Consider the following 12,715-nt stretch of genomic DNA (forward strand, 5'->3'; position numbering starts at 1 on the left):
ACACTAACCAAGGGGTGCACAACATTTTCTGGTCTGAGGGCCACATTGCCATAGTGAACCACTTCCAAGAGGCACAAGAGTATTCCCATCTGAGACATATATCGTATATCCTAAGTATATGTCATAATAAATTATAGTGAGATCCACTTCCAGGACTCCCATCTACTGGGAGAATGGGGGTCACCATCAGAACTCTAAAGAGGGGGAGACAATGCATGTGGCTCTCTCTATTGCAGATGACGGATGTCCTACGAACTATGATGGAGAGAGCTGCATGCATATACGATGCCTCTAACTCATATAATTGTTTTTGGATTGCCAAACGGGTCAAGAGACTTTGGGGTAATTTACTAAGCCTGGCATTAACTAAACCTGGCAACTGGCCCTTGCATCGAATTTTGTGACATTTCTACCCAGGTTTCTGGCAAAGAAGGCTTATTAAATGTCCCCCATTTATTCTCATAATATATAGAGAACCCTGACATGGCTACACAGTGCACCCTTACTACTTAGCTGTTCCGGTTTCCCAGCTATGTGCCACTCCTCTTCACCCTGACATATGAGCAGCCATGCATAGATATTTCTGTGTCCAGATAATTGGCATTGCGGGATGCATGATCTGAACCCTGCAACCTGATGAAAGCCAAAAGAGCATCCATTTGCCCCTGTCTAGTTGGTATACATCAACCGGTTGCTAAATAAAGCGGACGACGTAACATAGTAGACTACACAATTCCATTCAGCAGTATCCATAATAAAAGATACACGTTACAATTGACAGATGTGACTGTTTATATCTTCATTTACACGTAACATGAATTCAAAACCCAAGTTTTCCCATCAGAATGTTGCCCAGAGCATCACAGTGCCTCCACCAGCTGGTCTTCTTCCTATAGTGCATCCTGCTGTCATCTCCTCCCAGGTAAGTGACACACATGGAAGTGGCCGTTCATGTGATGAAAAAGAACACATGATTCATCACACCAGGCCACCTTCTTCCATTGCTCCATGGTCAAGTTGTGATGCTGTCCTGTAGAGTGCACTATAAACAGTTGTAGTTGAAGGCAAGGTTCAGCATGGGCATGCTGACTGATATGGGTTTATGTAGGTCAACACACAGCAACCTGCAATGCACTGTGGAATCTGAGAGCTTTCTATCAGTAACCTTTTCAGAAATTTGGTCCAATCTGGCAGAAGAGCTACTGTAGCACAAACGGGCGAGCCTTTGCTCATCCCACTTATCAGTGAGCCTTGGGCTCTGTTGACCTTGGTGCTTTCTTGGACCACTTTTGGTAGGTACTAACTGCTGCAAGACCTCATAAGACCTGCCAATTTGGAGAGGCTCTGACTCAGTTGACTAGCCGTCACAATTTGGACATTGTCAAAGTCAGTCATATGCTTATGCTTGTCCATTTTTTCTGCTTCCTGCACCTCAACTTTTGAGAACTGACCACTTGCTGCCTATTACATCCAACTCCTCAGAAAGGTACTGCGGTCACGAGATAATGTTACTTACTTCACTTGTCAGTGATTCTAATGTTATGGCTAATCAGTATATACATGCACATGCGTATTTACATATTTCAGATTTGTACATACATATTATAAATGATGAGATACTGGTACTTAATACTATCTTACTGTATATTATAAAGTACAGAACGAGAGAAGCACAAAGCAGTCTGTTCTAATACACAGAACTGTCCTACACAGTGATGCAGAGTAGAATACAGTGCCAAGGGGTCAAGGATCACAGCCATATTGGTTCAGGGAACACTCCGCCTCCCTGACTCCTTAGAAACAAGACCCCCAAGGAGTCAGGGCTGCATGGAAATGTATCACGTGACCAGTTTGGGCTGTTTTGAATGACTGAAAGGGATTATGAAGGAGGGGCATATATATGGCATGATACTTTAGAGCCTGTTCCAGAACTGAGTATTTGATGAAAACCATTTTTAGACACATATATAATATCTACATAGCTGATGGAGGTCTTTTCAGTTCAAAATCACCCGCAATACTGTGCACCTTCTTCTCTGTAAAACATTTTTAGTAGATAGATACATATACAAAAAGGCAAAAATATGGCTGCTGGTAGTGAGAGGACTGTAAATGTGCCTTGGCCAGTCAGGAAAAAGCTCTCATAGGCGGCCATCTTGAAAGCTGCAGCTTGAATGAGATGTTGAAGGTTACATGATGGAGCAGGTGAATCCACAGCACTCTTTTAGAAGCATTAATCCTGTTTTTGTTACGTACGGATTGGAGGTTTGCTGGGAGCGAGAGGTGACTCTAGACGCCTTCTCCTTCCTGCGGACTAAAGGATGATTGTAAATGTACAAACATGGTGGTCAGAAATAATATATCCCAAGCAATGTACACTGCATTTGGAAAGTCTTTAGACCCTTTTATTTTTTTTTACATTTTGTTATGTTGTGGTCTTGTGCAAATTAAAAAAAAAAAAAAATCAACTTTTTCTCCAACATTCTGCACTTAATACCCAATAATGAGAAAGTGACAAGAGAATGTTAGAAATCCTTGTAAGTTAAAAAAAAAAGGAAAAAGTAGCCTTATGCATTGACATAAGTTTTCACATCCTTAGGTTTGACATTTGAAATTTAGCTCTGGGCCCTCCCATTTTTCTTGATCGCTTTTGAGATGTTTCCGCACCTTGGTTGGAGTCACCTGTGGTAAATTCAGCTGATTGGACATCATTTTAGAAGACACCCCCTATTTGTATAAGATCTCCCAGCTCACAATGCATATCAGAGCCAAAACCAAGGTATGAGGAGGAAATAAATGCCTGTAACGCTCATAGACAGGATTGTGTGGAGGCACAGAGCTGGAGAAGGCTACAAAAACATTTTCTTCTGTACTGAAAATTCCCAAAAGCCCAGCAGCCTCCATAATTTTTACATGGTGGAAGTTTTAAACAACCAGGACTCTTCCTAGAGCTGCCAACCCACCAAACTAAGTCATCAGGAGAGGGGTCTTGGTAAGAGAGGTGACCAATAACCCAGTGGTCACTCTGGCTGAGCTCCAAAGCTCCTGTGTGCAGATGGGAAAAACTTCCAGAAGGTCAACTATCACTGCAGTCTCCACCATTCTGGGCTTCATTACAGAGTGGCCAGAAATAAGACTTCCCTCAGTAAGAAACATGGAAGGCTGCTTGGAGTTTACCAAAAACACCTAAAGGACACTCAGACTGTGAGAAACAAGATTTTATAGTCTGATGAAACCAAGACTGAACTTTTTGGCCTCAATTCTAAGGCTACTCTTACACATGCCGTCGGCAAAATGCTGCTATTTCGATCGCATGTCCGCAAAGCCCCACTGAAATCAATGGCAGTGTTAAACTATGATTACCACGGTAAAAGCTTTAAAAACCGTATGTGTGAGAGTGGCCTAAGAGTTATGTCTTAGGGAAACCAGAAACTGCTCATCACCAGCCCAATGCCATCCCTACAGTGAAGCCTGGTGGCAGTATTAGGATGTGGGGGTGTTTTTCAGCGGCTGTTACAGGGAGACCGGTCAGGGTGGACAAAAAGCTGAATGGAGCAAAGTACATTGATATTCTTAATGAGAACCTGATCCAGAGAGCGAGAGACCTCAGACCGGGCAGAAGGTTCACCTTCCAACAAGACAACGACCCTAAGCAGAGAACCAAGACAACACAGGAGGGTTTAGGGACAACTCTGTGAATGTCCTTGAGTGGCCCAACCAGAGTCCTGAGTTGAACCCAATGGAACATCTCTGGAGAGACCTAGAAATGGTTGTCCACAGACGGCCCCCATCCAACCTGCCTGAGCTTGAGAGGATCTGCAGAGAAGAATGGCAGAACATCCCCTAATCCAGGTGTGCAAACTTTGTGGCATCATGCCCAAGAAGACTGGAGGCTGGAATAAAGGGGCTTCACCTAAGTACTGAGTACAGGGTATAAATAATTATGTCAATGTGAAATGGTAGGTTTTAATTTATAAAAAAATTACAAAGATTTCTAACATTCTGTCGTCACTTTGTCATTATGGGGTATTGAGTGCAGAATGATGGGGAAAACTTTTTTTTTTGTTTTCATTTGCATAAGGCCACAATATAACAGAAAGTAAAAAAGTGAAAATGTCTAAAGACTTTCCAAATGCATTGTGTATGTTATTCCTCCCATGTTTTAAAATTACTGGCCAAAATGGCAAAAAACCCCACGCTCCTATCTTTCATTTTGAAATCTTGCTCGTCAATAAAAAGAAATTCACCTGCTTTCTTCAGATAACTTTTAGAGAGTTTATTTTGTAGAAATTCAGCCATTTCTTTGTCCTCCTCACGTTCCCTAAGAAAAGAGAAGACACACATTATTATATACTGTAGGTACAGCTGGCATGAATACAGGTATCTTGTATGAAGTGATATGGACCATTCTGGTATCTTCTAAGGTGTACATTATGTATAGGTTATACATCATCTTGTATACAGTTACATAGACCATGCTGGTATAACCTGGGCATCGTCTGGTATATAATTATAGAAGGTGAGTTAAAAGTCAGGGCTACCTGAAATATCTTCTAAACACTAAGAGATACAAGAAGGAAACTTTGTAGAACTGTGAGGGTATATGTATATATTGCCATATGTTTTTTTATGCATTTATACCTGTATGCAAGTTCTATTCAAAGTTAAAATGAGAAAAACTTATATGTCGCCTTACATCAGATATTCCAAAAGTTTGCAAGGCTAAGAGAGAGACGTGTCCAGAAATTCAGAGATGATACAGAGCCGGACGCGAAGGCCGTGTGCTTGGCTGTTTTCCCAGAAGCGCCGTATCTAGATAACGACTGTTCAACTACGTATATAACTTTCACTGTCTCAGGCCGGACATCCGGACTTTACATATATGGTTATGCGGTGAATTTGAGCCAATGAGCCCATCACCCATTCCTAGTTATGAGACCAAAGGGTATAAGATCCCATGTAATCTGTAATAAAGGGCGCAGTCATGTCCCCATGTGAGGAACTATACCAGACCTCCGTGTGTGGTGTCTCTTCTTTACCGCTGGCAGCGGGGCATTGGGGTGGGCCTGATTGGTGCTGTACGCAGAAATTTCCCTGACAGAACAGTTAGATGGCTGAGGTAACAAAATGGCACTACTGTATGGTGGCTTTCAATCAAGAACAGAGGAAGTGTCTGTCAGGGTCATCTTCACACATTTTCTATTGCAGCTGCAGTTTGCATGGGTGCCACTTGCGCCGTCCAGGTCCTTCCCACTGGTCTCTGGAGCTTCGGCTGTCTTGCTTCAGTCCTCAGCTACCGACAGAACATTGCTTCCCTGTAACACAGTTCGTAAACCCCGCCTCCAGGAGGCGTTGGCTCTGATTAGTTCTCAAGGGCTTCGGCTGAGCCAATCAATGCAGCGCTCGATGCGGTGGCTGGCATTGGTTCTTCGAGAACTGCAGTAGTTAGCTGAGAACCAATCAGAGCCATTGTTTGGCTGCTGAGGACTGAAGGAAGAGCGCCAAAGCTTCGGAGACCAGTGGGAGGGACCCGGGTGGCGCCTGTTAGGCAAGTATAAGACATCCCTAAAAATAAGACCCTGTGCCTCTTTTAGGGCAAAAATTAATATAAGACAGGGAAACACTGTAGTGGAAAAAGCCTTCCTCCCACTCATCCAAGTGTTTAACAAAATTTCCAACTTGTTATCTCTTTTCATTCAGAAGATATTCCTGGTGGTCCTGATTTTTTAATCAACCCGTATATGTACAGCTAGTATAATTTATACATCTTCTTGTATATAGTGATATGGATGATGCTGGTATATCCTGGTATATAATTACCTCCACACATGACCTCCTTCTCTGCTCTCCTCTAGTCTGCGCTTCACACAATTATCTCTAAGATTTCTCCTATGCATCACGTATACTCTGGACTTCACTACCTGAAATTATCAAACATTCCACTACCTCTTCAAAAAAAGCTTATAATAGCCCTACTACCATTACATCATCATATGAGCATCTTTAACCTCAGCTGTTGCCTCTTTCCAGGCTTGGACTGTCCCACAGAGGAGCAGGTGAATTTCCCGGTAGAACCTGAGCCCTTCACTTACTTCATGAGTGGCGCACGGCACAATACACTCACTACATTACATACAGATGGGCAACATCTCAGCCAGGATATGTATCCATATATTACACTGGCCAGTTCATCTATTTATATAGATGTCCAGACTAGCTGAGATGACTATCCTGCCACCCTGGGCCCTGCCTTCTTGACGATGCTATAGGGGCCCCTATCAGCAATAATTTCTTGCTACTGCATGAGTCCTGAAGCTCGGTAAGTATATATCCCCAGCTCACATAGCTGAGAGGGCCACTAGTCCAAAGCAAGAGCCAGGTAGCAGGGAAAGGAGAGGACCACCGCAACAGAAACAGCCTGTCGGAAAGGTCAGGCAGCAGGGAACGGAGAGGACAACCGTGACAGAAACTGCCTGTCAGAAAGGCCAGGCAGCAGGGAACTGAGAGGGCCACTGGGACAGAAACAGCCTGTCAGAAAGGCCAGGCAGCAGGCTACGGAGAGGGCCATGATGACAGAAACAGCCTGTCGGAAAGGCCAGAAGCAAGGTACAGAGAGGACCACCGCGACAGAAACAGCCTGTCAGAAAGGCCAGGCAGCAGGGTACAGAGAGGACCACCGCGACAGAAACAGCCTGTCGGAAAGGCCAGGCAGCAGGGTACAGAGAGGACCACCGCGACAGAAACAGCCTGATGGAAAGGCCAGGCCCAAGGGTATGGAGAGGGCCACCGGGACAGAAACATCCTGATGGAATGGCCAAGCCCAAGGGTACAGAGAGGGCCATCAAGACAGAAACAACTCTATGGGATGGAAAGGACAGGCAGCAGGCTACTTTCCCAAGCAGATTGTGTTCCTCCAGGAACCTTCTTACAGATAAGGTCATATGGAACCCACATGGACATTCAGTTTTACCACAAATTGGCAATTCTCAAGCCGATTGTGAATGTCCAAATGGTTTTTGCCGGTAAAACAGCTGTTCACTTAGAAAATAGCATTGTCATTGTAAGTCAATTTCAAAAGGGTGTCGCTTTGCATAGAACTGCATGTTACCATACTTTTTTGCCATATTGTGGCCATTATGTATGATCTCACCCTTCACAGAATATGCTGTGAATGCCAACTTTGGAATCCACATCTTTGCAGGCTGCACACATCTTTTGCAATAACTGAACATTACTTAAACTTAAATAAATGGATTGCTTCTCATCGCTCCGTAGGAGGACAGGAGTTACATAACAGAAAGTGACGTTTGCTGTTTGCATTAGAATATTATACTGGAAACATCACATGGCATTCCAGTCATATAAACAAGTCTTTCCAATAGCAGCAAGTCACCTGATGACTTCAGTCAGTCGTAGGCCGTTAGCAACTCTTCTTCTTGTAGCTGAGACCTGTTTTCACCTAGTGGGGGCCGCGTCTCTACACCGAGATGCATGACGTTGTAGTGGCCCAGAGTTAGGGTGCCTACAGCACTTATGTGGCTTCCTCATGTGTATGGTCTACATGTGTCTATTTGTGTATGTCTGTATTGTTGTTGGTTATGGTGCTATGTGTATTGACCTGCTCGGGGTTCCAAGAGGTCAATGTCAAGTGTCTGTGTTACCAAACTTCAGTGTGTCTGTACCCCTGTCATCCTAACCTGCTTGGTGTTGGGTGGGTAGTGAGTGTTGAGGTTAGGGATGGGGTTAGAAGGGAAAAGAAAGAGACACAGTGAGGCGAGATATAGTCGGAGGAGTAAGACGTGTGGAGGAGGCTTAGGCTCTGATGATGCCGCCTGGGCTAATCTCAAATCCGCCCCACCTGGGTATGGGATGCGGCCCCTCCGGTGACCAAGAGCAGGAACAGGAGTAGACAGAGAGTGGGCAGAGAATACTGTGAACTCTGCAGCTTAACTACAGATTTTAAGTCAGGGCAGACTCTTGATATGCGAGGTGAAGGACAAGCCTAGCATGAGTGAATGTATGGCATACCCGCTAGGTCAGTGGCAAGAGGGTTGAGGAAATGGGGAGAGACTGTACAGTTTTCCCCCTCTATTCCGGAGAATGCTCCTCCATGATTAGCCATCAGATAACGGAGACTGACGGCAACCGCGTCTCTGGAAAGGAGAAGTTAACCAACCAATGTTTATTGGTTACTGTTATGGAAAACTTGCCGGAATTGTTGTTACCTAAGACTGTCGTACTATGTATTGTAAAGCAACGTTACAAGTGTTAAGTAAACCATGTGCCTCCAGTTCAAACAATGCTCTGACTACTTACTTGTTATTTTGTTCTGTTACATCCTACTCAAAGGCACTGGCGTCACAAAAGACTTCTTTACGGTAGTCTTCAACCATGTTTTTGTGAGCCATTAGTTGCACAGGCCTTCATTTCCAAGCAGAGTAACAACCCCCACGACGAAGCTAGAATCGGAAGCAACCCCTCGGATTACCCCTGCTAACTTTAGCTCATTGCAACGTCATTGAAGTTACACCTATAAGCATTCACATTAGCACAGGTCTCTCTCTTGCTATGAACACCTCCCCACTATATCTACAACATTAGGAACTCACTGCACTCTTAAACACATCACACGGAAGATAAGATAAACAATCTAAACAATCAATACAATTTACCACACACAATAACCAAATAACTGTTAGCATACTTCTCTCTGTCTTAATAGCAGGCCTGCTGGTCCACACAAAGCCCCAGTGAGCACACTGTTATACAGGCCGAGCCTCACTTACGTGCCCTTATGGTGAGTGGAGCGTCCCCCACTGGCCCACACCATCCTGATCCAACCGTCCCTCCATACTGAGACTGTAACACAGTGGCTCAGTCCACTTTTGTTTTCTCCTGGTCATCAGGGCCTTGTGGTCCTTTACCTTTGTCCCTAGTCATCAGGGCCTTTTGTGCACTGTCTATGCAGCTCCCCAGCTTGCGGCCAGCACTGCCTGGGTCACTTACAAAGAATAGCAGCTGCCACTATGTCACAACTTTCTGCGCCTGGATGACTGCTGCCGCTGTTGCCCTCCTACACAATCCTGGGGCCCTCCCCTGCGTACTGTCAAGCATCACACACTGCTGCACTGGTATCATATCTGCTGCAGACTCCCTCAGGGGCTGCTTCTCCCTACCCTTATATACAGGGCACTATCCTTAGCCTTCTAGTTAATCCAAAAAGGGAGGTGGAACCAGTCTTCCAATGGACCATTCTGGGTGATGACGTGCTGGCCATATCAGCACCTGCATTATAGAGGGGGCAGAAACCTCCTTTCAGCAGCCTCACACTAGGCTTCACAAATATAGAACCTAAAGTGCCTCTATTAACCCCTTCCCTGCTGCTGGTCTGGCAGGGAGATCAGGGCCTTAAACTGGGATTCACAGCACCACTCCTCCACTCTCCTTTCCCGGTCATGGGACCTTGATGTGCCTTGCTGTCCTGGCTCTTGGCCAAGTTCCGCTCTCCCTGCTCTCTCTCCCAGGCTGGGTGCTGGAGCAGAGGGGTAAGGATTTAACCCCATTACTCCCGAACCGCTAAGCCACTAATTACTATAAAAAGGGTGCAGGGGCACTGCTCACCCCCCTTACAGTGGGCCTAAGACATCCCAGTGCAACACTGTCTCCTTCAATTGCCTTTGTAAGCAGAGTCCTCTCTGTATCCAGCTGTATTTCATTTAATTCATGTTTGTATAGCTGGTATAAGTCATGTATTATCTTGTGCCTATATTAATATGGACCATGATGGCATACCTAGGCATTAAAGGGAACCTGTCACCTGCCTAGAGCGCCATAAACTATGTTTGGTGCCATTAGGCCAGGTGACAGGGAGGTGGGTGCTGTATTTACTCACCCTCTGGTGCGATGTCCACCTGTAAAATCTGCATGCTGGCCAAAAGTCTGACTCTTTTCAGAGCCCCATGCTCGTGCTCTCCCATAGACTTGTAGAGAAGAGCACAAGACTCTGAGAAGAGTCAAATTTTTGACCAGCATGCGGATTTCAGCGGTAGCACCTCAGGAACCAGGAAGTGGGTGAATATGAAAAATGCCTCACCCGGCTCCCTATCACCGGCCCTAACAGCACCGTAAGTTAGGTTATTGGGCTTTAGGCAGGTCTAAGGTTCTCCTTAAAGAAAAAAAACGGGTTCAGGATAGAAGGACAGTACTTACCGTAACCTCTCAAACTCAACGTCATCTACTAGGAAATCCCGGGTCTCCACCAGTTTATGGATACGTTGCAAGAGCTCCTCTTCTTTCTGATGATCTTTTGGGGTTTTCTCCTTATCTAAAGTAAAAAAAATTAAAAATCTTACTTATGCAGCAGGAGAAATATTATGATGTACAACTCTTCTATTTCCTTAGTGCTTTTTTCTCTAGGAAAGATTATGTGGAAGCCTCCTGCAGCTCTTCCTGGGGTGGTCACCCAGCTTTCCAAGATTCACGAATGGCAAATCTGCTTGGTTCACATGCGAAAAATTAAACCAATAGCACTATGTAGATCAGGTGATGCACGTAGTGTAGTGACCCAGAGTAGGGTCCCTTCATTATTTGTAAGTCTGTTTGTCTTTAAGTGAGTTTGTTTGTTCCGTCAGTGTGTTGTGATTGGTGGTTTGAGTAGAATAAGGGAGGAGTTAGTTAGTGAGAATGTAGAGTAGTGTGGTGTGTGGCGTCAGAAAAGGAGTGGCGCGCAGGAGAGACGAGCTGATGCTCCTGCCGGGGCTAGGCCGCGGCTATGTCTCTGCTGCTAGAATGTTTGTCTCCTCCAGGAATGAAAGCACAGGAGAACGAATGAGAAGCAAACAAACTCTCGTTAGTTGTTCAGTCTGGCAATAATCGTTTAGATTCCCGCTGAATGTAGGAATCTGAAGGATTCATTGACCCGTGTAAAAGGGGCCTAAGTCTTTCTGAAGGATTTTTTTTATATGCATTGCAAGAAGGAATGCTGCATTTTTTGCTGATTAAATGGGTTGACCCATCTCAGCGTTTCACAGTGGTGGTCTCCCAACCACCTCGCCGGTTGTTAGGAAAATAGCTGCTGCCTCGGCTGTTTCCATAACACCCGGCGAAATGGTTGAGAAACAGACAAAACTTTCTCATCTCAGCCATGAAATGGAAATACCGCTTTAAATCTGCCTACTCCTGCTCTTTTGTTTCACTGCTCGACTAGAAACATTTGCCATCCAGGAGTCTGGAAAAGCTTGGTGGTGGTAACCCATGGTGGGTGTGAGCCAGCTTTCCCAGCAACAGATATAACCACACAAAATAACAGTTGAAGTCTACTGAAACTTTTAGTGACGACGACACATGGCCATTCGGGCAAATACTATATTATTGACATAACTGGCATTACCGGGTTTGGAGACCAGTATCTGAAGATCTTTCTTGAGTCGCGTAATTTCTTGACACAATTGAAAATCATCCATCCTATAAAAACACCCACCAAAAAACACAGAAGAGTTAAAATTAATTACAGTAAAACCTTTACTAACGTTGGTAATCCATCCGAAAGCAAATGGTTTTACCTGAAATCGTTGCTACTAGAGGTAATTATTTCCATAGGAATCAATGTAAATCCAATTAAAGGAGATGTCCCGAGGCAGCAAGTGGGTCTATACACTTCTGTATGGCCATAATAATGCACTTTGTAATGTACATTGTGCATTAATTATGAGCCATACAGAAGTTATAAAAAGTTTTATACTTACCTGCTCCGTTGCTGGCGTCCTCGTCTCCATGGAGCCGACTAATTTTTGGCCTCCGATGGCCAAATTAGCCGCGCTTGCGCAGTCCGGGTCTTCAGCAGTCTTCTATGGAGCCGCTCGTGCCAGAGAGCGGCTCCGTGTAGCTCCGCCCCGTCACGTGCCGATTCCAGCCAATCAGGAGGCTGGAATCGGCAGTGGACCGCACAGAAGAGCTGCGGTCCACGAAGGTAGAAGATGCCGGCGGCCATCTTCAGCAGGTGAGTATGAAGACGCCGGACCGCCGGGATTCAGGTAAGCGCTGTGCGGGTGGTTTTTTTAACCCCTGCATCGGGGTTGTCTCGCACCGAACGGGGGGGGGGGTTAAAAAAAAAAAAAAAACCCGTTTCGGCGCGGGACATCTCCTTTAATCTGTTCTACACATTCCCCAAAAAAACACCAAACAACATTTAATGGAGAATAAATATGGTCTTTAATACCAAAAACAATAACAATACTAAATGAATATAAATCGGTACTATAAAGAATAAATGAACATTTAACATGTTATTGAACATGTTACTGTGTGTTATCTGTGGTGTTACATAGGACTGCAGGTCACATCTACTACATCATCTGTCCTCAGCGTTATCACTGTGTTCTCTGTGCTGTTACATAGGACTGCAGGTGCCATCTGCTGTACTACAGTAAATCATCTGTCCTCAGCGTTATCGCGGTGTTCTCTGTGATGTTACATAGGACTGCAGGTGACATCATCATCTGTCCTCAGTGTTATTACTGTATTCTCTGTCCTGTTACATAGGACTGCAGGTGACGTCTGCTGTACTACAATACATCATCTGTCGTCAGCATTATCACTGTGTTCTCTGTGGTGTTACACAGGACTGCAGGTGACATCATTATCTGTCCCCAGCGTTATCACTGTGTTCTCTGTGGTGTTACATAGGACTGCAGGTGACATCATTATCTGTCCCCAG

At 44.9% G+C, this 12,715-nt stretch overlaps 1 protein-coding gene across 2 annotated transcripts in view; it reads right to left on the reverse strand.

Moving 5' to 3' along the window:
* Positions 1-774: 774 nt before the first annotated feature.
* The window catches only part of LOC136587505 (bMERB domain-containing protein 1-like), a 32,250-nt gene continuing 20,309 nt past the window's right edge, over positions 775-12,715 (reverse strand). Inside the window, exons 3-6 of one of the 2 annotated variants that reach the window (XM_066586112.1) lie at positions 11,390-11,463; positions 10,210-10,324; positions 4,248-4,321; positions 775-2,307 (exon numbers count right to left, since the gene is read on the reverse strand). In XM_066586112.1, coding sequence (XP_066442209.1) covers positions 2,249-2,307; positions 4,248-4,321; positions 10,210-10,324; positions 11,390-11,463 — 322 coding nt within the window. In that variant the 3' untranslated portion in view covers positions 775-2,248. Of the gene's footprint in view, positions 2,315-4,247; positions 4,322-10,209; positions 10,325-11,389; positions 11,464-12,715 lie in introns of both variants that reach the window. The other variant, XM_066586111.1, reaches the window with a different exon arrangement.

Source organism: Eleutherodactylus coqui, chromosome 13, assembly GCF_035609145.1.
Source record: "Eleutherodactylus coqui strain aEleCoq1 chromosome 13, aEleCoq1.hap1, whole genome shotgun sequence".
In the NCBI taxonomy this organism is placed as follows: domain Eukaryota; kingdom Metazoa; phylum Chordata; class Amphibia; order Anura; family Eleutherodactylidae; genus Eleutherodactylus; species Eleutherodactylus coqui.